This window comes from Anopheles marshallii, chromosome 2 (assembly GCF_943734725.1).
Source record: "Anopheles marshallii chromosome 2, idAnoMarsDA_429_01, whole genome shotgun sequence".
NCBI lineage: Eukaryota > Metazoa > Arthropoda > Insecta > Diptera > Culicidae > Anopheles > Anopheles marshallii.
In genome coordinates, this window is record NC_071326.1 from 30,097,760 (window position 1) to 30,125,147 (window position 27,388).

At 40.3% G+C, this 27,388-nt stretch overlaps 1 protein-coding gene across 4 annotated transcripts in view; it reads left to right on the forward strand.

Moving 5' to 3' along the window:
• The first annotated feature begins 2,354 nt into the window (after nucleotides 1–2,354).
• LOC128709675 (voltage-dependent calcium channel type A subunit alpha-1) overlaps nucleotides 2,355–27,388 on the forward strand; it is a 34,567-nt gene continuing 9,533 nt past the window's right edge. For 2 of the 4 annotated variants that reach the window (XM_053804682.1, XM_053804685.1), the window contains exons 1-24: nucleotides 2,355–2,525; nucleotides 2,629–2,901; nucleotides 3,991–4,091; nucleotides 4,895–5,050; nucleotides 5,125–5,345; nucleotides 5,422–5,525; nucleotides 5,807–5,922; nucleotides 7,099–7,158; nucleotides 8,111–8,215; nucleotides 9,714–9,911; nucleotides 9,980–10,194; nucleotides 10,267–10,931; nucleotides 11,056–11,619; nucleotides 11,694–11,837; nucleotides 11,913–12,114; nucleotides 12,240–12,404; nucleotides 14,672–14,782; nucleotides 17,944–18,027; nucleotides 18,226–18,408; nucleotides 20,594–20,685; nucleotides 22,796–22,946; nucleotides 23,043–23,170; nucleotides 23,416–23,618; nucleotides 23,689–23,903. In XM_053804682.1, coding sequence (XP_053660657.1) covers nucleotides 2,434–2,525; nucleotides 2,629–2,901; nucleotides 3,991–4,091; nucleotides 4,895–5,050; nucleotides 5,125–5,345; nucleotides 5,422–5,525; nucleotides 5,807–5,922; nucleotides 7,099–7,158; nucleotides 8,111–8,215; nucleotides 9,714–9,911; nucleotides 9,980–10,194; nucleotides 10,267–10,931; nucleotides 11,056–11,619; nucleotides 11,694–11,837; nucleotides 11,913–12,114; nucleotides 12,240–12,404; nucleotides 14,672–14,782; nucleotides 17,944–18,027; nucleotides 18,226–18,408; nucleotides 20,594–20,685; nucleotides 22,796–22,946; nucleotides 23,043–23,170; nucleotides 23,416–23,618; nucleotides 23,689–23,903 — 4,548 coding nt within the window. In that variant the 5' untranslated portion in view covers nucleotides 2,355–2,433. Of the gene's footprint in view, nucleotides 2,526–2,628; nucleotides 2,902–3,111; nucleotides 3,213–3,990; nucleotides 4,092–4,894; nucleotides 5,051–5,124; nucleotides 5,346–5,421; nucleotides 5,526–5,806; nucleotides 5,923–6,424; nucleotides 6,541–7,098; nucleotides 7,159–8,110; nucleotides 8,216–9,713; nucleotides 9,912–9,979; nucleotides 10,195–10,266; nucleotides 10,932–11,055; nucleotides 11,620–11,693; nucleotides 11,838–11,912; nucleotides 12,115–12,239; nucleotides 12,405–14,671; nucleotides 14,783–17,943; nucleotides 18,028–18,225; nucleotides 18,409–20,593; nucleotides 20,686–22,795; nucleotides 22,947–23,042; nucleotides 23,171–23,415; nucleotides 23,619–23,688; nucleotides 23,904–27,388 lie in introns of all 4 variants that reach the window. The other 2 variants (XM_053804684.1, XM_053804683.1) reach the window with 2 other exon arrangements.

A 27,388-nucleotide genomic window follows, 5' to 3' on the forward strand; every position in this document is an offset into this window, starting at 1 on the left:
CCTGTATCGCTGTGCTTCCTCGAGTACGTGGTTTCGCGTAATGGTTGTTGTGATTTGTATCAGGGGGACAAAACACCAGCCTGTCCCACCATCAGCCAGTAAGTTTTGCTTCGTGCTCGTGCAAAACATTCAAAATAACAGGTACTTGGTAATGGTGCGCTCGTTTGTAGGCTAAGGTTCGCAATTTGCAACTTGTTTGAATCGTAACAAATGACTACGGCTTTATGGCCTCGGGCGTGAAACTTGCGTGTTCAGGGCTAAACAAAGGTGGTCCATTCGCGTATTGCTGGGTGTACGGTGGCAGGTGAGTCGCTTTAATGGTGACACTAAACGATGGTTTCGTAGCGTAAAGTAAAACCGTTCATCTCGAGAATACGTAAGAAGGCGAGCAGTAATGTTGCAGCAGTATGCAATAGTAAATTGAACAATTTCCCAGCGGCCATTTGTGACCCAGTTCCGTCTGCCTGCGCGGTTGATGAACTCTATTGCGGACTACTGAGCTCCGACTGGAAAGCATAAAGCATCATTCTTTCCGTTCGCCGAGCGCATCCCGTGTAAGGCGTAGGGAGTTTGCATACATGCATGCAGCCATTGTTCACCATGCTGCACTGCCAGTGCTAAATTTATCCTGCCCAGGTCGATGCAGCTCGGCACTGTAATAGCGTGCGACTAACGAAGTACGGCAGCTTCAGCAACAGCAGCCGTCTGATTATGATGCTTTTAGTTCCCCCGAATGCTGATGAGCCGTTCTTTCCTTTCATCACGGAAAGCTGATTGCTGCTGCACATCATCATCATCAACGTTGGCGTTTGCGTACCTGGGCAGTGCTACCAGCATTCGACCTGATTTAATGCTAGCTAAACTATTGGATTGTACGAACGTACCGGGTTCGGAGGAACAAAATGAGGGAAAGAAAGTAGCAATCTTTCTTTACTGGATTGTGCAAAAGTGGGTGGGATAAACTAGACCACATCGGTCATCCTTTGCATAAGTAGATGATGTACTGCAACAAAGGCAGATAGAGTTTAGCTTCGATGCGCTTTTCTTTTTTATTCAAAATCACTATCTGTACGCTGCTTCTGTATGTTCTTATGGGTTATCAACATGTGCGTGTGCTTATGAGGTCGTTTAAGTTTACAGTGGTTGCCGCTAAATTTTGTCCCAAAGTCACCGTGAATCAATTTCTTTAATTTTGGCAGTGTACATCATTATTCGTCTGTAAGTCACATATATCTGTTATTTTTTAATGATGTTTTGCCTATACATGCGTGTATTCTAATGTTGGACTGCTAAATCGTGGTATATCAGTTGATGCACAAAAGCATAAAAATTTATGTACAAGAAAGTTTAACTCATTTTTGATTTTGACTATATACAATCAAATAATCGCTGAATTCAACTGCTTTTGTATAGTTCTCAGAATTTACAGACGGACGATTTATAGACAAAAATTGATGCACGCTATCAATAACTGGTGACTGTGCGGCAACGACTGTATGTAGGGAGTTTATTGTTATAGAACTTAAATTTCTATAAATGCCAAACTGAAGGGTTTGCCACCTTAGAGAAGCTTATTACTTTGGAAAACAAACACACTATGATGACAACTCCTTGGCTTGACGACCCTCTAGGTCAAACCAACCATTTCTGGTTTACTATACTTATTTAACCATGTCACGGGATAGTCAGTCCTTGCGACAGGGAATTGGTTTGGATGGGATTTTGGACTGGCCCTGATGTATGAAGATCGGTTTCACTACCAATATACTATCGAACCGGTTCCAATACACCATTTACGTATTGTAAAAGTCTTCAATTCTATTCAGTTTACGCATCCATCACGAACTGTCAATGTCAAACACCAAATCAAAGTCACCTTAGGGAATTATTGGTGCGTAAATATAATATGCAGCTTAGAGAATACCATAGAAGGCAACTTTGCCGTTTTTGAGAAACCGAAAATGTAGTGAAAAGGAAAGGACTGTTCATCTTAGAAAAACTTTTGGGCGTTAATAGCTTATGGAGACTTCACCGTATTTATGAATACCTATACTCAGCAAGTGATCTGGATAAATAATGTTAAGGTATTAGGTTTTATGTTAAAATCTCGATTTTCTTACACACGAATCGTCGACATATGCAAGACCACTATAGCCTCAAATGTTTCGATAACAAATCCTTCTAATATAAATGCCGGACGGCGTGAAGACAATAACGGAAATATCTTTGCAAATTGCATACCATTAGGCGTATTTGATAATCAGAGCACAATTTGGCCATCCCTTCTAACGCTAATATTTCCACTAATTCATACTAATTCAACGTTCAAATATATCTTACAGGTTAGCTGCGGCTCAAGAAGCGGCGCTCGCAGGTCAGACCTCGAACGGGACACAGTTTGGACGCAAAGGAGGCCACTATTTAGCTGATAGAATGGGTGGCCCCAGCAGTCAAGGGGGTCAGCCTCTGGCTGGAGGCGGACCCACCTCGTTATTTATTTTATCAGAGGACAACATCATTAGAAAGTAAGTACACGGTCGTAATGGGCCGCACAACAAATCCATCGCGATGCTGCTGTTTGCTAAAATTCGCGCATCCAATTTTCCCGAAATGCCCCAAATCCACCAGATACACACGATTCATAATTGAATGGCCTCCGTTCGAGTACGCTGTGCTGCTGACAATCATTGCCAATTGCGTGGTATTGGCTCTGGAGGAGCACTTACCTCATGGAGACAAGACGATACTTGCTCAGAAGCTGGAAAAAACGGAAGCATATTTTTTGGGCATCTTTTGCGTCGAAGCATCACTGAAGATCCTCGCCTTAGGGTTTGTTATGCACAAACACTCCTACCTCAGGAACATATGGAACATAATGGATTTTTTCGTCGTAGTTACGGGGTAAGTAGTCCGGTGGGTTGGATGGCACCGTTTTTCATCCGGGAAAAGGAAATTCTTCTACATTTACAGGAAAGCACTTGAGCTTCGCCGAAGAAGCGGTGAGGTACCGTGTTCGTCTTAAATCTCCAATATAAAATTTCTCCCTGTAACTCGCTGCATAAAATGTAAATAATGCTCTATTAAAATGCCGATTTTGTTCATTCGCCACAGTTCAATGACTATTTTTGCTGAGGCCAACGTTGATGTTGATTTGCGAATGCTTCGATCATTTCGTGTTTTGCGGCCACTTAAGCTTGTTTCAAGGATTCCAAGTAAGCGAAGATGCCGGGAGTTTGCGTTTTCGTCACTGTCAATTAATTCTAGCAAAAAAAAAAAACATAGTTCTTCTAGTGGCCAGTTATAGTGCTAGACAATTACGGTGTTTCTCACAAATCTTTTTTACCAGTCGCGCGTGTATTGTTGGCTCTTCGTCGACCGAGTTGGTTGATGAGTGCCGCATTTATTTGCTACTAGTTGTGTTGCTCTTACTGTACAGCGGTTTGTCCTTTTATTATACGCTAGGAATAGTACCTAGGATGTAGTGGTTTTAGTTAAGCAGCCCAGCGCAACGCTACCGTCCGTCATTGTGCTCGAATCCATGGCCCAAGTATGTCAAGACCTGCTGATATGCAAAATCCATCGTTAACCGAAAGCATCGACAAGGTTGCAGACTAATGGGAAGAAGTGGAACTGTTTGGTGAAATTGACCTTAATAGGATCAGGACCCGCTGGAGGAGGTCAAGTGCGAAGCAAATGAAATGAAATGCTTGATTGTGTTCGGATTCGTTTTTCGGCGGTCGTAAAAATTTCCATAATGTCGTTATTTCCGTCAGCTGAAACACTTGATGAACAATGGAGCGGGTTTTTGTTGAAGGCTGCGGTATATAGAACTAACATTAGGCAAACAATTCAGTAACGAAGCGTGTTACATAAATCTTAGTACAGCTCAATTTCTTCGCTTGCTTTCACGCCTTGCTAGCTGTAACTCATTCTCTTACCTAACGTCCTAACTGATCCTTATCTCATTTGGGATTGCTCTTGTTTTGCTAGATTCATCACATTGTTCCCCCAAAAGGGACCGGAAGTAGATCTGAGAACACTAAGGGCGATCCGTGTGTTAAGGCCCTTAAAATTAGTTTCTGGAATTCCTAGTGAGTAGTCAACTAGCTGCCGACATCGTTGGCAAATTTAGAAATAGTATACATTGTGTTAACCATTTCTTTGTTTGATTTGTAGTTTATTGCATTATTTAAAATTAATGGTATAGGTAGAAATATGATTTGTTTTTAAGTATTTGTTAATGCAGAATCATCAATTAATGAAACAATTTTAAATAGGTGTGGTAGTTTTATCCTTACGCCATGATTTTATATTTAGCTAACAGCCCGAAGATATGCAATATCAAATGCGTCATCGGCAGTCACCCAACTATGGTACACACATTCATCATCCAACAAAATATATTGCAAACCTTCGGGCGTTAATCATCTAAGCCAATGAGTGCTTGGTGGTGGTCGTTTTATTACCACACCCGTAGAGTTGATTATGTTTATTAAAACTATAAAATAGCTTTGACATTTGTGTAATATTAGGTAAATTTCTCCTACCAGTATGTTTTTCAAAAAATTTCAGACATAGTTAATTTTTTGTAGTTTTGGAAAAAAAGCATAAGTTATGTAGATTGGTAAAACATTTGTATAGGCTTGTTAAAAATTACAAAATAAAAAATGTGTCTGCTAAACGGTTTAATGAATTCGTTCGTCTTTTAGTCACGTTTGCATATTTGCCCAAATTTATGCAATTCATTTGACAAAATTGCATTTCGGACATTTGTTTTGTTATTTTTAACAAGGATACTCGTGCTGTGTAGAAAACAGAATAGTAAATTTAATCAATAATACTAACATACTGTTCCGTTCTCTCCTTTCTGTAAATCAACAATACGCTCACCCAGGTTTACAAGTAGTCTTAAAATCAATCATCAAAGCCATGGCACCATTGCTGCAGATAGGATTGTTGGTCTTGTTTGCAATTGTTATCTTTGCAATCATAGGCTTAGAATTTTACTCCGGTGCGCTGCACAGGAGTTGTTATAGCTTAGAGGATATCTGTAAGTATTTGCCCGCGTATGAACCGTATGACCCAATTCCATTTACCTGGCGTACCGCGTTCCACCCGTTTCAGCGCAAATTGTGAAAGAGGGCGAATTTCCTACGCCGTGTAATGCAGATAACGATACGATAGCACCGACCGGTGCGTACGTCTGCAACAGCAGCGACAGCACCTGCATCGAGCAGTGGGAAGGGCCCAACTTTGGCATCACTAGCTTCGATAATATCGGTTTCGCCATGTTAACCGTATTTCAATGCATCACCATGGAGGGCTGGACGGCGATACTGTACTGGGTAGGTGGTCTTTTGCGAACGCATTACTGCGGTTCCACGCACCCCAGTGCCCTAACCATTTCTTCTCCACATCCAGACGAACGATGCGCTCGGTTCGACGTTTAATTGGATCTACTTCGTGCCGCTCATCGTGCTGGGGTCCTTTTTCATGCTTAATCTAGTTCTCGGTGTGCTCAGCGGGTAGGTACATTGTCTCGCAAATGGCGGAAGACGCGCTTAGTAGGCGCACCATTGGACCTAACGACAATCTTCAACCGACCGGCTTTGCGAGGATGTGTTACTGACTTTATTCCGCATCTTACTATGCGATTCGATTTTGTTGTATTCTTTTTTTTTCGCAAACATCTACAACTCACAACATTTACGTACCTCTTTATTTGATGTAATGTGCCAAAACTGTGTTGCCTCTTCCCATTTCACCTGGTTTACGTCCCACCTGGTTCTCCGCGGCACCACGGCAGAGAGTTTTCCAACGAAAGAGGACGCGTTGAGCGACAGGCTCAATTTCACAAGTGTCGCTCCAGGCAAATGTTTGTCGAAGCAATGACATCCTATCTCGACTGGATTACTCAAGCAGGTTTTAAAATTGATTTTTCTCGATTTCCCGAACCAGATCCGTCGGCTTCGCGTAGCACGCTCGAACGATCTGCCTGCCTACCCTCCATGCCCCAAAATAACCCCCTCCCTGGACCACTCACCCTTTTTTCACCCCCTCCCCACCCCCCAGTATGTTTTGACATCACCCCCAAAAAGTCCCGTTTTAGTTGATTCCTGTCTTTAGTTTCTTTTATCTGCCCTGTAAATGGCCCTTGCCTGCTCTTACAGCAGTATGCGTTTTTCGACAGAATCGAACACGTTTATTTGTTCTAAAACAACTTCCGTGCTTTAATGTTCCGTGGCGAGCTTTGAATGCAACAAAACAGAAACCAATTTCGGAAAGCAACGCCATCCGCTAGCAAATCGTAACCACGGTCGGATATCTTTATTTCGCTTATCTGTAATGGTTTGTTTCGGTTTGTTACTTTTTTTTTATTCTTCCTTCTATTACAACCATTTATCTCCCGATTTTCCTCCCGTAGAGAGTTTGCAAAGGAGAGGGAAAAAGTAGAAAACCGCCAAGAGTTTCTGAAGCTACGTAGGCAACAGCAGCTAGAAAAAGAACTAAACGGCTACGTCGAGTGGATTTGTAAAGCGGGTAGAGTATTGCTATTGTTTCGGCTTGTGCATGCAACATCCTGTTCGAACGAACATCCCGCTCATCCAGCATCTCCTTCCTTGCCCCCCACCTGCCCCCTAAGAGGGACATACGAGGGCCCAAAATACACGCCCTGATGGGGGCGCCCTTTATCCTGTGGCCCACCGAAGCGGCTCTCACACCCTGCTTCCCCTTCCCTTGCACGTCATCCACCCTCGGGAATCTTGCACGAATTCCTATCCCAGTTCGGCTCGCACCCCGTACCATCGGTTTCCCCGTACGCTGAGCGACTGCGGAGCGCCTACTAATTGGCTTACTAATTACTCTCGTCATTTTATTCTCCCATTTCAACGACACCCATTGCAACTCTCGATACACACGAACACAAACACACACATACACACACACATACAAACACTTGTATATGGTTTTCGCCTGTTCGTGCGTATGTGCGCCCCCATCTTGGACCACCGTATCATGACCTCCATCTGGAAAATGGAACAATCCGTCATCTCGCACCTCCCTACGGCTCACACAAACACACATAATCAAACACAGAGGAAGTAATCCTGGCCGAGGAGCGCACCACCGAGGAGGAACGGTTGCACATTATGGAAGGTTCGTAGCCCATTGTATGTGATTCTTTTGTGGTAAAGACACTGGTTCTGTTTGCGCTATCATTCATCCTGTATTACCGTACATCGATCCTTCCACACCGCTAACGAAGCACACGAATACAATTAAGCTGCATGCGCGATTCATTGGCTAAGGGGTAAGGGAGGTGCACACGAATCGGTACGAATTGTGACATCGGATAATACCGGTTCGGTTCACCGCAGCACATGAAACAGTTCAGGAAAACTAGAACAAATCCACCGCATGCTCACGCACTGTCCCAGCTCCGGTAGCTCCCTGCGTTCGTGCGCGGGGAAAATTCCACTTCATCTCCGTGAAATTGGACACCTGCCACCGGGACGACACGTGTGCCGTATGCGCCTGGTATTGCACAAACAAATACCAAAAACCCCGGCATACTTCGCATGCGCCGCCCGCAGTGCTCCAAACCGATGCCGAGCGACCCATTACAATCGCTTGCGTTCGGGGTTTGAACCGGGGCGGTAGTTTACTTACACCTACACCATCGACCATCAGCGGGATGAACAACAACCGAGATGAACTGCGCCGCGAATGAACGGTTTTCCACGGGTGTTCACGCTTATCACGTGAGCCTGTGCTCGTGGAAACCGTTCCGGGCGTACGTGTATGCGTGTTGTTGTTTTGCGCGCGGGAAAACGCACCCTTTGGGAGAGCTTATCAACGATGAGAGAGAGAGAGAGAGCGAGTGAGTGAGAGAATTTAAAGGCGCCTGGAGTGAGTTGTCAGACGAAAAACAAAACAAACGAAAAAAAAGCATTGTACGGTTTTTGCCACTTCATAACATCTGGTTTTGTTCATGCTTTTCTTCCTTTCTTTCCTGCTGTCAAAAGTTCACTAGAATAATACAATTTTCTTTACTTTCTATGCGCGACACTGTGCCCGTTACGGATGTTCTGCCTTACCGATCGCACAGCCCGGAGGCGCGCTGCTGCCAAGCGGAAAAAGCTGAAAAATCTCGGCAAATCCAAATCTACCGACACCGAGGAGGACGATCCGGATGATGATTGTGGTGATGACGGTAACTTGATCAATTTTTCAAAAGGGTTATATCTGTTCCTCTGTTATTACAACATCACACTTATACCAAAAAAAAAACACTGCACACCCACACAACAAACGATGGCTTTGTTTAAGCGGCAAACAAACTGTTAATAAGACCGTGCTGATAGTTTCGCCTTGAAGTATGCAATCAACATACATTACAAAATTTCCTTACGGTAACTCTGTGGATAGTGTCATGAGCCGTGTCTAACAAGGCTATCGTCTCGAAAGAACACAGTACACACATATTACAACATACGGAACAACCTAACCAACATAACAAACATATTGAAATACAACATACACAACACAACACCCTGTGACAGCTACAAACGTGTTCTATCCATGTCTGTGATCGTGTTCTGTTTCGATTGGTTTTCTGTTTTGGGTGTTACTACTACTCTACTACTCTGTTTTTACCTGTCCGTTTGTTTGTTTTTCTACTTGTGTCCCGTTTGTTTGTTGGGTTTTCTTCATCTGTCTTTTCTATTTCATGTTGCATGCACTGTATCCCCATCGTCACGCGATCTGTCTCGCAACGCTGTGCATTAAATGCCCGCTGAAAACAAAACAAAAATATCATAAACAAATCTTAAATAATGTTACAAAACAAATGCAAAAAAAACAATGCAATTCCAAAAACTCTCCATGACTTCCGCGCGCAGTGTTTGTTCCCAAGCGCAAGAAAGGTAAAGGTACGGATGTGTCATTTATTTCACAAACAATTACTACGCTTCTTCGTAGTTGCTAGCGCATATGATATGCAAACTGTTTCTTTTCCGTAAAAGCTAATGTAAATACCAGTGCCAATATTTGGGAAATGCTGACGCATTAGGTAAAGGTTTGCTGCTGTTAAGATGCGCTTGTAGCAGAAATCATTCTCAGGATTCCACTCATGGAATTGTGATCGTCAATGCATTGTGTACATTTAGCCTTTAATTTGTAGAGATTGCACTGTTAGCCTGCAATCGCAAAAAAAATGTAGTTAGGTATTATCGACAGTGCTAGAGATGTGATATAAATTTAACCATTTTGTAGCATTACATGAATAAAAATATGCATCTTCTCATCGGCTGACCGCTGGTTTGAATTAAGGATGTTCAACGCCTGAATGTATGCAAAACAAAATTACTAGTCTATACGGGTTTTCGAAAATCTGTTTTTGCATACATTCAGGAGCACATTCCAATTGCTCACCTTAACGATGCTTCACTCAACATCCAATCAAATCAGATGTTTCATAACTCTCTAATGTGAAGTACAGTGCTTTGTACATACTAAATTAGGATTATAACTAAATACTTCTGCACTAATATCATTTCCGTTTGTAACATACGCATTTTTCATTTGCAAATCATTATCTAACAATTGCCAACAGTAATGAAGTAGATTTAAACTCCGCCTTGGTAGCCAATAGTATGATCGTTTTTTTCTTGCGCCCAGTATTAATGCACTGCTTTTCTTTATTCTTCCAGGATACCTTAAAGCCAAAGTGAAAACACAAGGGAAATGCAAAGGGTTCTGGAGGGCGGAGAAGCGATTCCGATTCTGGATTAGGCACACGGTGAAAACGCAGTGGTTCTACTGGTTCGTCATAGTGCTGGTCTTTTTCAACACCGTCTGTGTGGCGGTCGAGCACTATGGACAGCCGAACTGGTTAACACAGTTTTTGTGTAAGCCTGTGTGAACAGCTTGCTTTGTTCGTGTGTTGCAATACTAATTAATATCTTCTTGATCTTAGATTACGCGGAGTACGTGTTCCTCGGTCTGTTCATGATGGAGATGTGGATCAAGATGTATGCACTGGGGCCAAGAATTTACTTCGAGTCATCATTCAACCGGTTCGATTGTGTCGTCATCAGTGGATCGATATTCGAAGTGGTGTGGTCGGAGGTGAAGGGAGGATCGTTCGGTTTGTCTGTGCTGAGAGCATTACGCTTGCTGCGAATATTTAAGGTAACTCTATTTGGTTGCCATCTTCCACAACACGGAGTCAATTTACAAAATGGTGAAAACTTTCTATTCCAGGTCACCAAATACTGGTCCTCGCTCCGTAATCTTGTCATCTCGCTGCTCAATTCAATGAGATCCATCATTTCGTTGCTGTTCTTGTTGTTCCTGTTCATACTGATCTTTGCGCTGCTCGGTATGCAGCTGTTTGGTGGTCAGTTCAACCTGCCCGACGGTACACCGCCAACGAACTTCAACACGTTTCCGATCGCACTGCTGACCGTGTTCCAGATTCTCACTGGGGAAGATTGGAATGAAGTCATGTACCAGGGCATTGAGTCGCAGGGCGGTCACAAGAAGGGCATGATCTACTCGCTGTACTTCATCATTCTGGTGCTGTTCGGTAACTACACACTGCTGAACGTATTCTTGGCTATCGCTGTCGACAATTTGGCCAACGCGCAGGAGTTAACCGCTGCCGAGGAGGAGCAGCTGGAGGAGAACAAGGAAAAACAGCAGATGGAGCTGGACAAGGAAATGGAGGCGCTGCAGATGCAAACGGACGGATCGCCGCCACGAGTGGAAGTGTCGTCTCCATCGCCCACTAGAGGCAATGGTAGCGGTGGTAGCACAAAAGGCAAGAAAAAGGAGGAAGACAAGGAGGAGGACGACGATGAGATACCGGATGGGCCAAAACCGATGCTGCCATACTCATCCATGTTTGTGCTATCTCCAACTAACCCGTAAGTAGCTGGAATGCGTACGCCTGATGATACGCAATTCGTTTTGTCAGTTTCTGCTGTACACGCAGAGTCTTTTCGTCCGACAAGGATTCTGTTGACCTCAAACGTACGTTCTTCTTTCCAGTATACGTTGTGCAGCCCATTGGGTAGTAAACCTACGGTACTTTGACTTTTTCATTATGGTCGTTATCTCACTGTCATCGATCGCACTAGCCGCCGAGGATCCCGTCGAGGAAGACTCACCCCGCAACAAAATACTCAACTTCTTCGATTACGCCTTTACCGGCGTGTTTACGATCGAGATGTTGCTCAAGATCGTCGATCTCGGCGTTATACTGCACCCGGGCAGCTACTTGCGCGAGTTCTGGAACATCATGGACGCCGTGGTCGTTATCTGTGCTGCCGTCAGCTTCGGCTTTGACATGACCGGCAGCAGTGCCGGTCAGAACCTTTCCACAATCAAATCGTTACGGGTGTTGCGCGTGCTGCGTCCGCTGAAAACAATCAAACGTGTGCCAAAGCTGAAGGCAGTGTTTGATTGCGTGGTCAACTCGCTCAAGAACGTCATCAACATCCTGATCGTTTACATACTGTTCCAGTTCATCTTTGCCGTCATTGCGGTCCAGCTGTTCAATGGGAAATTTTTCTACTGCACCGACGACAGCAAACATACGAGCGAAGAGTGCAAGTAAGTATGAGGAAAAGCTAGGGGATGAATGCAATGCAACTCGTATAACATCATGTTTTATTCCTTCCTTTCAGGGGGCACTTTTTCGTGTACGATGGTGCTGATCAACTGCCACGAAGAGAACCAAGGGAGTGGAAGACACAAAGCTTTCACTACGACAATGTGGCAACCGCCATGTTGACACTGTTCGCCGTACAAACGGGCGAAGGCTGGCCTCAGTACGCTCTTAATTGTTTTATTATTCCTTTACTGTGCTTGCTGAGCCTTGCTCTCTCACTGTCTTTCTCTTCCAGAGTGCTCCAAAACTCGATGGCCGCTACCTACGAAGACAAGGGTCCAATCCAAAACTTTCGAATAGAAATGTCCATATTCTACATAGTGTACTTCATAGTGTTTCCATTCTTCTTTGTTAACATATTCGTGGCCTTGATTATCATTACATTCCAAGAGCAAGGTGAAGCGGAACTACAGGACGGTGAGATAGATAAAAATCAGGTAAAACAATCCTCCCTCGTTAGCACACATCCTCCGTGTGGTAGTTAGTCGACCGCCGGGTTAGAATGCGATCATACTAAACGATTATTCTCTTTTTCGCAACCAACCGTCTTATATGCTTGCAGAAATCGTGCATAGACTTTACGATAGGTGCTAGGCCTCTGGAGCGTTACATGCCAAACAAGCGGAATAGTTTTAAATACAAGGTGTGGCGCATCGTCGTCTCGACGCCATTCGAGTACTTTATAATGATGCTGATCGTGTTCAATACGTTACTGCTGATGATGAAGGTGCGTATGTGGTTCTGTAGTTGATTCCTGCTTTTATGTTCTACCCTCAATACCCCCCACTGGTGGAAGAACGTCCCAGTCCCGGCCCCTTACTTAATACGATGTGCAAACTAACTCAAGCTCTAGTGATTATAGCAGGAACATCGTAAATTTTATTGCCTTAACAAAATGAGTTGCAATCAAGGTGAGGGAGTTAATTGCCAAACGTCTTCCCGTCTACGTTTCCCGTTGGACGATTCCAACTCCGTTTCTACGCGCTTCCGAAGAACTTCTTTCTGGCTTTTGGTCGAAAACAAAGAAGAAACCGTTCCACTCGTCATAGAAAAACACGCTCAATGCAATCACATACACATGATGAAATGTATATAATAGGAACTGTCCAACATTTCCTTCCCCTGCTCTGAGTACACTAGCTCAGCCTGTATTGTGATGATAGGGATAACAGTTCACAGTTTGATATCTCCGTTGAAGTGTAGCTATGGTTTTTCGGTTACGTTTTAACTATTGATTTAGTTTCCTGTTCGTTGTTTCTAATTTTAATGTTGAACCTTTTTTCTTCGTAGGTCGCACGTCTTGTATAGCATGATTTGTTGTGATGGTTTGTGTTGTTACCGTGCACAGTTTCTGTATGCGCATGTGTTTTGTCTTTTGGTTACTTTTATTTGTTAAATATCTTTATTATACAGCGATTGATGAACGATTTTGCAAGAATGTTTTAATTTTATTAGTGTGTACACTCGTTCAATTGCTTGTCTTACGTTTTCAGCATGACATAACATGCATGACATGGAAAAATTATTATTTTATTGTTAAAATTGCATCAACAAAACTTAGAAACACAAGCAATCCAAAAGAAAAAAATAACAAAAGAAGAACTTACATCTAATTTTGCTACGCTTGTCGCAAATTTTGCGCGATGAAGTGATAACTGAAATGTCAATTGTCAAGAGTCAATTGCATGTATTGTATTATACAACGAATAAGCTATATGTGTTCTAAAAATTAACGCAATATGATTTTTAACCTAATTATGCATCTATTAGCATGAAAATTAAACTTTATTTACTATGTATTATTTTGCACAATACATAACTGTGCGTTCGTGTGTATGACGTAGCTGTAATGCATTTAATAGTAAAATGTGACGTCCATTGTTGATGCTTGCCAGCTTTCTAATGCAAATGTGCCTTAGTGTTGTGTATTTTGGATTGCATTTTGCACCAGTGTTTGTTTTCTTTTGTTTAATTCTATTCAATGTGTGTGTGTGCGTGTGCCCGTTTCTGTTCGAAATGCACAAGACGATCATACGTACTGATTTCCGATCGGTTGTTGCTTTCTTGTGATTTCACAAACTGTCTTTCCTTATTGGCATGATAACTGTAAGCTGCACTTCCGTCACCCTATCAAACTTTGTCCGCACCGATGTACCATCCTGTTTGTACGAATGCATTGCGATGCGTCAGCAATACGGCGCCATTCTCATCATTTCATCCTTCGTGCAAGCATGTTCCCACAAACACACATACACATGGCACTGCAAACTGCATCTGCATCTTCCTTGCACGCGATGGAACACGAGATCTATCGACTACTGTACCTCGTGGTCCACTACCATCATCATTGTACTGTACGTTTGTGTGAATGTTGCAGCTGTATCGCGTGTGTGTTGTAAGCGTGCATCTTAGGGTTCGTTTTTCGTGACATGTGACATCATTTACACAGTCATCTATTCATACGCCATTCAATTTTACTCCATCACAAAAGTCATACACAATATTCTTCGAATTTTCGGCTGCATCGTGTTGCAATATTCACCCGGGGTCTGAATGATATGTTGTCTGAATAGGCACATTGCCAAAACCCAGTTTTACTTGACTAAATCATGACACAATTTTATAAAAATCCACTGAAGATTTCATTCGCAACTGTTATATAAGAATGTTTAATCGAAACAGGACCCGGAAAAAAAACCCTGCGAGAGATTTTCTCAGCGTTTTTATTTCAATTTTCTCAGAAGCAAAACAAAGTTACTTTCGCATATACGTCCTGTGTTTTTTGTCAAGCGCCATGTGTTTTTTTTTCGTCAGTCCCCTTTTCTAGCGCTCGAATCTTCCCATCTGCCCCGTTTCTCCCTTGACCGTACCTTCGGACTGTTCTTTTAAATAATGTCAAATTGTTTGGTTTGTTTTCTTTTCCGTGTCTACCGTGAATGTTTTCTTTTAATGCTCAAATTAACACAACCATTATACGACCTACCCAATGCGCAGTATCACAATCAAGGAAAAGAGTTTGAGAAATCGTTAAAATATCTCAACATGGGATTTACCGGGATGTTTAGTGTTGAAACGATACTGAAAATAATAGGATTTGGCGTAAAGGTGGGTATACTGGTATAAACGGCGGACGGCTCATTGGGGCGCACAATGCAACTTGGTTTGGTTTCTATTCTCAATGAGCTTATATTAATCTGCATTTCGCTATAATCCATTCCTTATGTTTCTTTACCACATCTCACAAACGCATTTGTTTGGTTTTATGAACGTTCATCACATTATTACAATCATTATAAGAATAATTATTCACCAATCACAGCAAAGGTTTGATAAGCTTCGTCGTGTTTGAAAAGTCTCACAAAACAAGGTAAGTGTAGCATGACTTGTTGTTTTTTCTTTAACTTTCAACAGCTGCGGTGCATCAGGTTGCAATGAGCAACCCATAGATCTTCCCTGGATCCCTGGTGAGTAAAGTGAGTTACCTCAGTTTTGCTTGTGAAAAATGATTGTAATAATTTTCAGCGAAGTTTCTTTGCTGCTCCAGGTAAGTGCTTGCTTCCATACATTTAATTGCTATCAGTTATCCATAGCTCGCATCAAAGAATCTTTTCAAACGCTAAAGAAGAATATCAAACCTTTGCTAACATTTGTTCCATGTTATGTTCAATTTATTTTTCTCAATTCTAATTTAGCTTCAACAATGGTTTTTAGTTTATTTGCTAGATATCAAAAAGGCGAATTACATTATTATAATTTTTATAATATTACATAACATTCTATGTGAATTTTACTATGTTTTTGAAATGTAAAAACATTTATTTTACTAGATTCTGTTGAAAGTTCTGTTGAAAACGATTTCCGATAAATGATGTAATACTTTTGTTTTATTGCGATAATTTCCTTATTTCCGATTTATTTTCATTTCGTATTTAAAGTTACATTTTAAAGTAGTTTCTTTTTAAATTAAAATGTCATCTTCATAATTTCATCGCATGGTAGACAGTCATACAGAAATAAAAAAAAAACGCATGAGCTAGCATGAAATACAGCCAACATTTTATTTTAGTATTGCGTTCGTCGCTTCGTAGCATTGAAGTCACTGTACCCGTCGCATGATTCACTCGTGGCTCTCTGGCAGCATGTTTCATCAAGATGGAGAAAGCAATGGAAATAACAATTGAGTGGTTTCAATGCCTCATATTGAAACATGAAATAATACATTCTACAGACATTTCCTTTCTCCATCTTCAAGATTATCATTTGTGTGTTCAATTGCCCGGTTGCATGTGCATGCTTCACGTAAACAATGCAATGTAGAGGAAAAGGCATCTTGGCATGCATAAATGCATGTTGCATCAATCAAATCTTGTGTTAAATCAAATTATAACCTCACTGTCCTAAAATATGCCCGACTGAAACGCACCGCTCTTTTAATCAGCTCGAACGAAAACAGCTACTTACTCTGTGTCACCTTTTCAATGTTTATGGTTTTTTTCTTTTCATTATTATTTTCTGCTGCTCTGAAATTGGTTTCCTCTTTTCGTTTTGTGTTATTGTGGAAAGGATTTCAAAGTGCATGTTGTAAGTGATTGTTTCATTTTAATTTTCCTGTTATTTTCGGTTCTTTTTGTCGTTTTTTTCCTTTTCTCTGCAATTGGGTACTCAACGGATGATTTTCACTGGAAGTTTTGCAAAGTGACAAGATCGTGTAACGCTTATTGGAAAACGTAAAGCAAGGCCCACAGTGATATAATTTAGTGCAAAGTGAATACCCCTGTTAAATTGTTATACCATCCACGCTTCCGTTTAAATAACTGAAACATTACTACCAGATTTGCTGATTTGCCACCCCTGTTCCTTCCTGCAGTTTCACGATGCGCCAACGACACTGATTGATATTCTGAGCTTCATGAATTTGGTATTCACGTTCTTCTTTTTACTGGAAACTATTATGAAACTTATCGCTTATGGATGTAAGGTTGGTACCAGCGTCACCATCAGCCGTCCGATGAATCATCAAACAAAAACAAACCAAAAACTTAAACTTTCAAAGAATACCAAAACTTCCCAAACAAGGGCAAATCGATACTTGCGTCATCTTATGTTGTTGCTTACTATGTACTATTAATTTCCTTCCTTCACGGTGTCTTATTGTTTTTTTCTTTCTTCCGTTTCGTCGATAAACTGAAACTGAACGACATATTTGCTGTTTCTAATTAAAATGCGAAGGGTATTATAGATATATACGATCATGAACTTTCTTTTTTACGTTTCAAACCATCATGTTCCGGTGTGTATGTCAGAGGAAAACAAAAAAAAAACATTTAAAAAGCATTTTCTGTTCCCTTTACAAATTTTCTCACCCAAACCTCCCTCTCTCTCTCTATCTCTCGTAACGCTGCTCGTAGTCAACCCATTTACTCATTATTAGTACTTCATGCCATTTGTCATAGTTGGATTAGTTTCATTATTTGTTTTTGCTATTCTTGCCCACACGCTCATGTACGTTAGTTTTAATTGTAGTACAGAACAAACAAACCAGCAAGCAAATTTAAACATCAATGTTCATAGACAATTCACTCTTGAATCGTTTCCATCTTTAACCTTTACAACTAACGTTTTCTTTTAAGTTGTTCGATATTTTTGTACAATTTTCTACTATCTCTAATATGTTAGTATGTTGGCTCGATCCGTTGGCTACATCCGGCCGGACAGTCGATTAGGTTTTAGTTTTAGAAACAAAGCTCATTCAACGAAGCCTTGTTCGATTTTGTTTTCGTCGTACTGTATACAAAGTATGTTTCCCTTTAATGATTTCCTCGTTTAAATCAGCTCTGTTTGATGCTTTCAAATCGGTTTTAGATTATTTTTTGTGCATATACTTTGCTTGATCTTTTTTCACAATCTACAATCTACTTTGTCGAACAGTGTATCACTTTTACGTTTTCAGTAGATGATGTAGTCATCGTCGAAGCTACTACTAGACGGTTAATGATTGTTTCGTTTGTTCATTTCATTCATTTCTTTCATTTCATCATTAACGTTTGGTTTTGTTTTTGCATAAAAGAAATCATTCATTCGAATCATCTTTTCATACATTCAACGTGCTCATGAACGCACTTGTTTTTTCTTTCCATTTCATCTCATGTACTAATTTGTTTGTCTTTCTTTTTTATTTCGTTTATCTTGTTTTTAAATTGAAAAAACAAATACCACCACTAATTACTTGCGTGCATAAAACGCTGATTCTATTCCCTATCGAGCAGAATTTTTTCAAGGACCCTTGGAATATATTCGATTTTATAACAGTAATCGGAAGTATTATCGACGCTTTAGTTCTAGAATTAGGGGTAAGTAAGCCTACGGAAATAGTTTAACGTATTTTTCCCTACATGTTTTTTGATGTAAACACGTAGAACAGTTATGCTGTTAGTTGTGGTGATAAAATAGTATCATATAAACAACATTAACCTTCTTTTTCTCTTTTTTTTCCATTTGTCTTGCTTTTCTTCTCTTTTCTTCCATTAAAACAACAACAATAATAACAGGAAAACTCCTTCAACGTTGGATTCCTAAGACTGTTTCGTGCTGCACGATTAATCAAACTACTGCGACAAGGTTATACAATACGTATATTACTTTGGACATTTGTTCAATCATTCAAAGCACTGCCATATGTCTGTTTGCTGATTGCCATGCTATTTTTTATCTACGCAATTATTGGCATGCAGGTATTTTTCCTCTTTAAACTTCGCTCAATAACAATATTTTATTTTTTTTACGAGTTTTAAGTTTTGTTTTAAAGTTGATTTTTATTTTTATTTTTGTTACTATTGCAAACAAAAGTTTAAATCACATGATTTTGTTTTATGTTTCCTGCCATTATCAGGCCTTCTGCGAGAGATGTGTGATGTTAAATACTTTTTTGTTTGCTCTCTGAATCTTATTAAACCGATTTATTATAAGTTTCTTTTGCCAACAAACGCTAACGAACGTCAAAAGCGTACTGTACTTTGATCAGCTACAAACAGGATGGGTCCGTTAGTGTTAGAATGTTTGTTTGTATTCGGATGTTCTTCTTTCCGGTTCTATTTAGAATAGCTTAAAGAAATCAAACAACTTAACATTTTAGTTTCCTTTTACTCACTTCGTTCAAATAGAACAGCAAGGGCACTTAGTGCTTTCACGGATTAACGAGTGTTTTTTTTTTGCTTTGTTTCTTCACATATTTAAGCGGAGGCACAATACCTCTGACAGTGCCACCACTTGTTTGGCCATTTTTTTAAAAGTAGAACAGTTATCATTAACAAATTATTCCTCTTCGTTCATTCATGCTCACGTTTTGAGCGTCATACCATCGGAGAACTGGTTGACATTTGTTGAATTAACGTTAACGTCATACTGTGGGGTTTTTTTCTAAACAAACGTAGACTACCAGATGACATAGTGATAGGAGTTTGTTTTACCAAGTTGTTGCCCATTCGATTTTGTGTTTATGCGTCCCGTGCTATCAACATTTACACTATTTACAAACACAATGTGTGCCTACTACAATCCCATTTGCATCGCCGACACCGATTGACCGCCATCGTGTATCGTGGAATCGGAACCAAACGAACCAAACGATAACTGCGCCATCGCACATGCCCATTGCTTACGCGCCTGCGCCACACATCTGCCATACCGGCTGCAGGTTTTTGGCAATATGAAGTTCGATCCCGACACCGCCCTGAACCGTCACAATAATTTTCAAACGTTTTTCGGCGCCTTGCTGCTGCTTTTTCGGTAATAATCCTTGCCAACCCGGTTCCCAAAAACATACCACCCCACCGAAACCGAACCCGCTAGAAAGATACACTTTGATTTGCCAAACAATTAAACCTAAAGTTGAGCTAACTGCGCATATGCTACAAAGCAAACTAATACACCCACACACATACGATAAAAGCTCAAACTATCAATACTACACACACGCACACACTGATCCCCCGTTAATTCCTTATAGTTGCAACGTTTACCAACCAACGGCAAGATGGCTGCCACACTCATTATGACCCTGTTGTATGTAAATGTTTTTATTATGGCGTACATTGCGAGTGTGTGTGTGTATATGTGTGAGTTACGGTAGTCGTTTAGATTATGGCGACTGCAAAACCATATAGATCGTATAAAAAAAAAAACCCCGTTGTGTACAGTTTGTGAGTGTATCACGTCAATAGTGGTTCAGTATTTGCGTAATTGCCACCACAGAAAGAGTTGCAGTAAGTGAACCCTATCCCAAGTCGTTTCAAGTAATGCTATTTGCAATTGAACCAATATAAAAAAAAATACATAGACGAAAAAGTATTGAAGTTTTCGTATAAAATTATTTTCCAACATGCCTGGCGTGCAATGAGCCTAAATGACTACCAAATGACATGACTACCTAAATGCAAATTATAAATTTCAATACTTTTGCGATTTTACTACCCATGTTTGGCATGTTGTACATATGTTGTCATTGCGAACGAGTTAGACAAGTTCAAGTGCAATAGTGTGTTTAGTTTCGTAGTTCATAGTGTTAAAGTTTATGCTACCTCGTTTACCGTAGGTCAGTTTTTAATAGTAAAACGAGTTTATAATTAGACAGACCCCCGTTTGTACCACAAGCTCCTTATGTCGGTAACTTATGGTTTTATCTAGTTTAAACCCACTGTATCATTTGGAAGCGGTTTATCATATTCCGTTCGTTTTTCTTTTTTTTATTATTGTAAATATACTTTGTATTACCAACTCGAGCCGGTGTTTAAATTGCGTGGGTTCGCAGCTTTCAAGCGCAGGATAGTCGAACGGCGCAATTTAAACGCCCACCTTGTGGTCGTCCTTTTAAATGCGCGTGCCGAGAAAACTATACCAACCATTTCCGCCTGAACTTAGGTATTTGGGAATATTGAGCTAGATCCAGAATCATCTATTACTAGACACAACAACTTCCGCTCATTTGTCCAAGGGCTGATGCTACTGTTCAGGTAGGTGTCCAATAACACTGCTATCAAACGCGATCAATAGCATAAGACAACATCTACCACAATGTATACTACAAGACTTATACCACAACTATGTATTCCACTACTACTACTACTACTACTACCTCTCACCTTACTGCGAACTTTTAACCGTATTACAAAACGTCACGAATATTTGTATTTTTCTACTACTATCAACACATGTCAAAGCAATCGCTACTGAATCTTCATAGTACTGAAACTTTTGTTATTTATCAAGATATACTACCATTTGACCTAGCCATCTTATGAGAATAGTTTACAAAACCCGTTCTTGCTGTACATTTGGACAGCAAAAGATTTTTTATTCACTTTTAGTACAGGAAAGTAATAGTAAGCGCGTTAAACCTATATGAAATAATGTAATGTAGTACCAGCACTTGTAGACTCGATCAAAACGCATCGGAGTACGTCCATTGAGTGATCAATCTTGATAATGTAGTGTAATCTAATTAGAACAGATTACTCAAGTTTGATAGATAAAGCAAACTTAGACCAATAACACTGGCTTAGCTAGAAACTTTATTTCTGATCTTCTCGTTTTGTGTACTAAAATAATGAAACATCACCATATAAGTGAACCACTGTTTATGACGGTCTTGTTGCTAGGTTGTTCTTTGGATTGACACCTTCTGGCGACTTCTAATAAGTTAAACATTTAATAGTATACCTTCAGGCGTTGCACATCCAAGGCAAAAACCGTCAGTGTACCTTCAAACGATAGAACCTCAATAATACTAAAATCATGCTAGCTTTACGTTTAACGTGAACGCATAGTTGAGACTTATCATTTTGGATTGCGAAAAATATTTCATGAAATTAAAAAAAAATAGTAATACATAGAATTTGCAATAGAAGTCAAAAACTAGAATACTGTTTCAGCAGGTAAGCTTGGGCTACCTCTCATTCCTCCACAGTCAAAAACTCTTAGAGATTACATTTAAAAACACACACATTTCTTTACGTATATTAATTGCATTTATTTGTTTCTAGTGATAGGCGCTCTAGTACGCAAGAAGTGTCATCAAAACATGAACATGAATTTATAGGAATTGTACACTAGAATACTACCAACGAAGGATTCGAGTCTAAGCTCAATGTACAGTGTGATAGCAAAGTTATAACGTTAGTTTCGTTCACTAGTTCCATTTGTATTGTTTTTGTTATGTTTTGTTCTTGCCTTCTTTTTACATTTTGTCAACAATTAAGCTTATTCTTTCACTTTTTGGTAACGTTTGCTACGGTTTTTTGCGCTAGAGCACACTTGTTGAAGCAATAGCTGATTGCTTTGTTATCTCAATTATTATTAAATACATTTTAGACCATTTGTCTCGTTACATTCCACATAGGATAGAGTATTTGATTAGTTCCGGAATGCTTTCATAGTGCTATAGAAATACGTTACGAGTTGGTTTTGTTCCCATAGGAGAATGTAACACCGATAAGGGGTGGTTTTATTAGATTGCATCCATGTTTTCGTATTTCGTTCATAAGCAAGTTTACTAATCTTACATCTTGATATATAAACAATCGTCCGATTGACTTAATCGCTACCGAATTTCGAAGAATAAGTTATGCTGCAGGGCTGGTATAAGCTGAAGTGTAACCTATGCTTTCGAAGACTTGTATCGCAAATTAGCTTCTAAATTGCCTACCTAAAAAGTTGTATAAAATATTGTGTTGTACATTTGCTGTATACATTCCCGCTCTATTTTCCTTGATGCCTGGTTTACTGTTATAAGCCCCTCATGCCATCTCTTGGAAACTTTCCACACCATACACCTACAATACACATGAAACAAATTAAGAACAACATACGTCCTCATGAACAGATTGTACCCTCCCAAAATGCCATATTTTTTCTTGTTCAAGCTAATACTTTTACGTCCGCTAGATGCCCTTACCATTTCTTCTAGTCTTTAGGCTGTATTTAATTCGCTAGCCTTTTCCTATTCCCCATCGCGTGCCATATCCGTTCGTGACTAATGGTGTTTCACCCCTTCTGTTTGTATTTTGCTTGTTTTGATCTGGACACCGTTCACGCCGTTTTATCCTCTTGCATACGCATGCTCAGGTGTGCTACGGGCGAGTCGTGGCCGAACATTATGCTGGCATGTCTCAAAGGGAGACCGTGTGACCCGAGAGCTAACAAACCGAACGAAACGTGCGGTTCGACATTGGCCTACGCATACTTCGTGTCATTTATCTTCTTCTGTTCGTTTCTTGTAAGTATTCTCGCGCTGTGCAGTGCGTGGTGCTGTAAATTAATGATCGTTTTTTCCTTCATCACTCCTTAAACTATTCTTCTCTTCCCTGCACAGATGTTGAATCTTTTCGTGGCCGTTATTATGGATAACTTTGACTATCTAACGCGTGATTCCAGTATTCTTGGCGCACATCATCTGGACGAGTTCGTTCGGATATGGGCTGAATATGATCCTAATGCTACGTAAGTAATTCCCAACAGGAGAATGCGTTTATTTCAACATCATTACGATATTCACCACTCGTGGGTATTGAGCAAACGATGTTTCTTGCGGTTATGTTACGCCTAAAAGTATGCAATAGCCAGGTTTTTGCCCATTCTTTAAATGGGGACAATCATACTAATCTTCTCGTCGGTCTCATGTTATTAATTGGAAAATGTTACCTAAACATAAACTATATTGAAAAATGTTTTCCTTTCCAATGTAGGGGTAAAATTCACTACACTGAAATGTATGATATGTTAAAAAACATGGATCCTCCCTTGGGATTTGGTAACAAATGTCCCAACCGACTCGCCTACAAAAAGCTCATACGCATGAACATGCCGCTCGATGCAGAGGGAAAGGTCGCATTCACCACGACATTGTTTGCATTGATACGCGAGAACCTCAACATCAAAATGAGAACTGGTAAGCGGATCGCCTTTCTGGCAAACCGTAAACGGTTCCCTGTTCTTCTACTATCGATTTCTTCCTGCAGCCGAAGAGATGGATCAAGCAGACATGGAACTGCGGCACACAATCAGCCACATCTGGCCACTGCAGGCGAAAAAAATGCTCGACCTGCTCGTCCCGCTCAACGAGGAGCTGAACACGGGCAAGCTTACCGTGGGGAAGATATACGCCGGTTTGCTGATTTTGGAGTCCTGGCGCAATACCAAGTTTGGCCAGGTCGAATCGGATCTGCCGGTAAGTGTTCGATGGTTCGAGTGAAAGTGAAGCAATCTCCAATCACGTTTGATTAGCGGATATTGATACACACACATTGTGTCCTTTCCTCTTTCGTTTTGATTGTGTTTTTTTTTCCTGATCGAGCACAAAACGCTCTCAAACTTAAAGTGAAGAAACATGGCGAAACTCTGGCGCAGAGCTATAAACTTGCTCAAACCTTGTTTACAACGCACATGATCTCCATTGTTAATTTCAATGAGTGTATTGAATTGTTAAGTAAAGATAAATTGGCTTTTCCTTTTCTCAAACCAAAATGGCATCGTTTCGAACGGAACACGCCCACAACGCTATTGGAAACAACAAAACATTCTAGAATAGTCTCTTACTGTTTATTTCAAATCATCAATCTTATTCGTTTGTGATTTTCTCCAATTTTATCAACAAATGCGAAATTTTGTTTAACTCACGTACAATTATTATTCATTTTTATTTTGTTGTCTTTTTAACAAGTTTTGCAATGTGTAACTTTATTATTTCCTGTGATTTGTTAGTGTTTTATGTGCTTTTTGTTGTTAATTTTGTTGAAATGTTTTTTTTTTTAACGTACTGCCTAGGAAGGTATTATAGTTCTCGTATAATACTCTCTATCTCTCGATTGTTCCATCTCTCCGGTCTATACGGTTAGCAATACTTATTTCAACCGGAGAGTCCTTTTATCCCGTTCTGTATCGTGATTGTCGTTAACTGTACCGGCTTCAATTAGTGCAGTCGAACTAATGTTTTGTATATTTTATTTCACTTTTTTGTTTCGTGTTTTAATGTGTTATCACATTTGGTTCGCTGTTTTTAGTTGATCTTTTTATTGTATATTATTTTAAGTTCTTATTTTTTGTCGCTGTTTGTCTCACATTTGTTTTCCGTGTCGTCAATGAATAACATACCATGCAACTGTCACCGCATATACACTATGTGTCCTGAGTTGTAGCCATGTTTAATGTTGAGTACCAGGTTTTTTATTACCTATGTTTGTATTCTTTTTGGGAAATTATTTGTGTGAAGACTGTAGGTCACTTTCGTTTGAACATGTCTTTTGTTTCTTCTGTTGTGCCATTTGTATTTATCCTGGTTTATCACTCTTACCCGAAACCGTTCAATGTAGTAATCTACACTATGGAAATGAATGATTTGTTTTCTGTTTAGTTCTTCTCTACATATTAGAAAAGTTTTTAATGTTTCACACCTGTCATATCTCTAGAAACGTTTTTCTTTACAACTTGAACCAATCTTCAACCTTTTCAACCAGAAGATGTTCAAACGAAATCAGCTTTTGTTTTAGTTACATATACCAGTGTTGATTACCCATCAAACTACTGCCCTTACGCACCCGTCCATAGCGGATATGTAGTACGGCAGTAGTGTACCGTGAGCAGTAGATTTAGCCAAAAATCCAAAACAATATCAAAACATTGCACCTCTTCTCTTTCATTCAAACGATGCGCCATGATGATTAAAAAATGAAACCTGTTATCCTGGCTGTTATTTTTCAGGGAAATGAAGCAAGCATTAATAGCCCAACGGCCAGACAGCCGGTATTATTCAAACACTTTTTTCCTACAATATCGTGTTCATTTTTTTCCACTCTTTTTTCTTAGCTAGGGACGAGTTGGTTTTATTTTTGCGCTCCTGTTTTGTTTTACTAGCCTTTCCAGTTTTTTACTACCTGTTTGATGCGATCCACTAGCAGAGACTGAACGTGTTGATTACTTCAATTGTAGCACCGTAACAGCTCTTGCCTGTTTTGGGTTTTGTAAATATATTTTTATAAAAAAAACATCCAAAAATTGCTCATATGCAACCGCTTCCGAATAATTCGCCAATATTTAGCTCTTCTTCAAAGTTGCAGGCTTTCGGGTCGTTTATTTATTGCGTTTGTTTGGCTGATTGGGTTTGGTTTTACCTTTGTTTGAAGAATTGTTTCTTTCTGTAACAGTTTAGAAATTATTTTTCGAGTTAAGTATTTATGAATCGAAAACAGTCTAGAAGAGAATAGATTAGACAACTTATCTGCACAAATGTATTCAATAATTGATAATTGAGAGGAAACATTTGCTGATCGCAGTATTTTCCGCGGATCAGTTTAAGTTCAAGATCAAGTCGCAAAACAGCACTCTGATACATTCCGTTTGGAAACAGCACACAACACACTAAACGCTCACTACAGGCGTCATCCGAAGATCATTCCAACGTTCCAACAGTTTGGAGGTAGTTAGGAATAATATTAAACTAGTTAGCTCATTCCCTTTCTTTGCGGTACGATTACCATTGACCATTCTTCAAAGTAGTGATATGTTCACTAGAACCATATGTAGCATTTTCTAGCGATATCTTCTTTACGATCACATAACGATCATGTTGGAAACATTCACCGACTGCCAAATGTTCGCTGAAGAACGACTTATGTGCCCATCTGTGTAGTATGTAATTGTACCCAAAAGTATTAGTATTTCCTGTAGGCTATAATCGATCCTGTTTCATTGCTTGATTCGAAAGTAGATCCTTTCGTCATATGCTAATCAAACAAATAGGCCCCCCAAAACGGAGTTGCAGGGCTTATTTTCATCAAAAAATGCCTACTACAGAATGAAAAAAACGAAGTATGCATTTGGTAGGAATCATTTCATCTATAGCCAACCAGCTACACTTGGCCAAACAGATTTTTGGTGCCACTCCTAGTCATTTCACAGACTGCAGTGAGTCACCGTTGTGTCAAAAGCCTTACTCGAGTGCAATATAAAATGAAATGCACTTCCGAAAGTGATGTTTTGCCTCCTAACACTCCCACTAACCATTATCCTTGCTCCCTCTTCTAAACGCTAAACCAAAATCACCAATAATCCTTGAATCTTCCTAATGGCCTTTCAACAATTATTTTACAGAAAACTCTTTCGATACGTTTCGTGAATGTTAAACCCTGTTGTCCCGATGAAAAGTACTGAGCAACTTAACTGTCCCTTGTTTTGGGACGAATGCGGTAGCCAAAATTCCATCTGATCCTAAGCGTACTGAGGGAGATAGAGTGAGAGAGCAAACACAGAAGCAAAGAGAATGGAAGGGTAGCAAAAGAAAAACCGATTATCCTGACACACACGACATGGTAGCAAGTACCCGGAGCGGAGCGGAGTTATATAGTTGCTCGAACGACAGAAAACGAAACAGAACTGTAAGGGACAGAAAGTGCGTTCAGTCGATCTGTTTAGCCAGTGGCGTACGCGATGAAATGGCATTTGCACTATTTTTCTCACAACCAAAAACCCTCGGGGTATTGTGGTAGCGTACGCCCACTGGCACACCGGATCACTGCGTACGTCCGGTACGCCTTCGCTCGGACTCGCTCAGAGGCTCTGCAGTAGCGTGAAAGAGCCCCCGGGTTGGCATAGGATGTTCTAGGTAAATGCAAGATAAGTACCTCGAACAGGTTCGCGCACGCGTTCCAGTCGTATTATACCAAT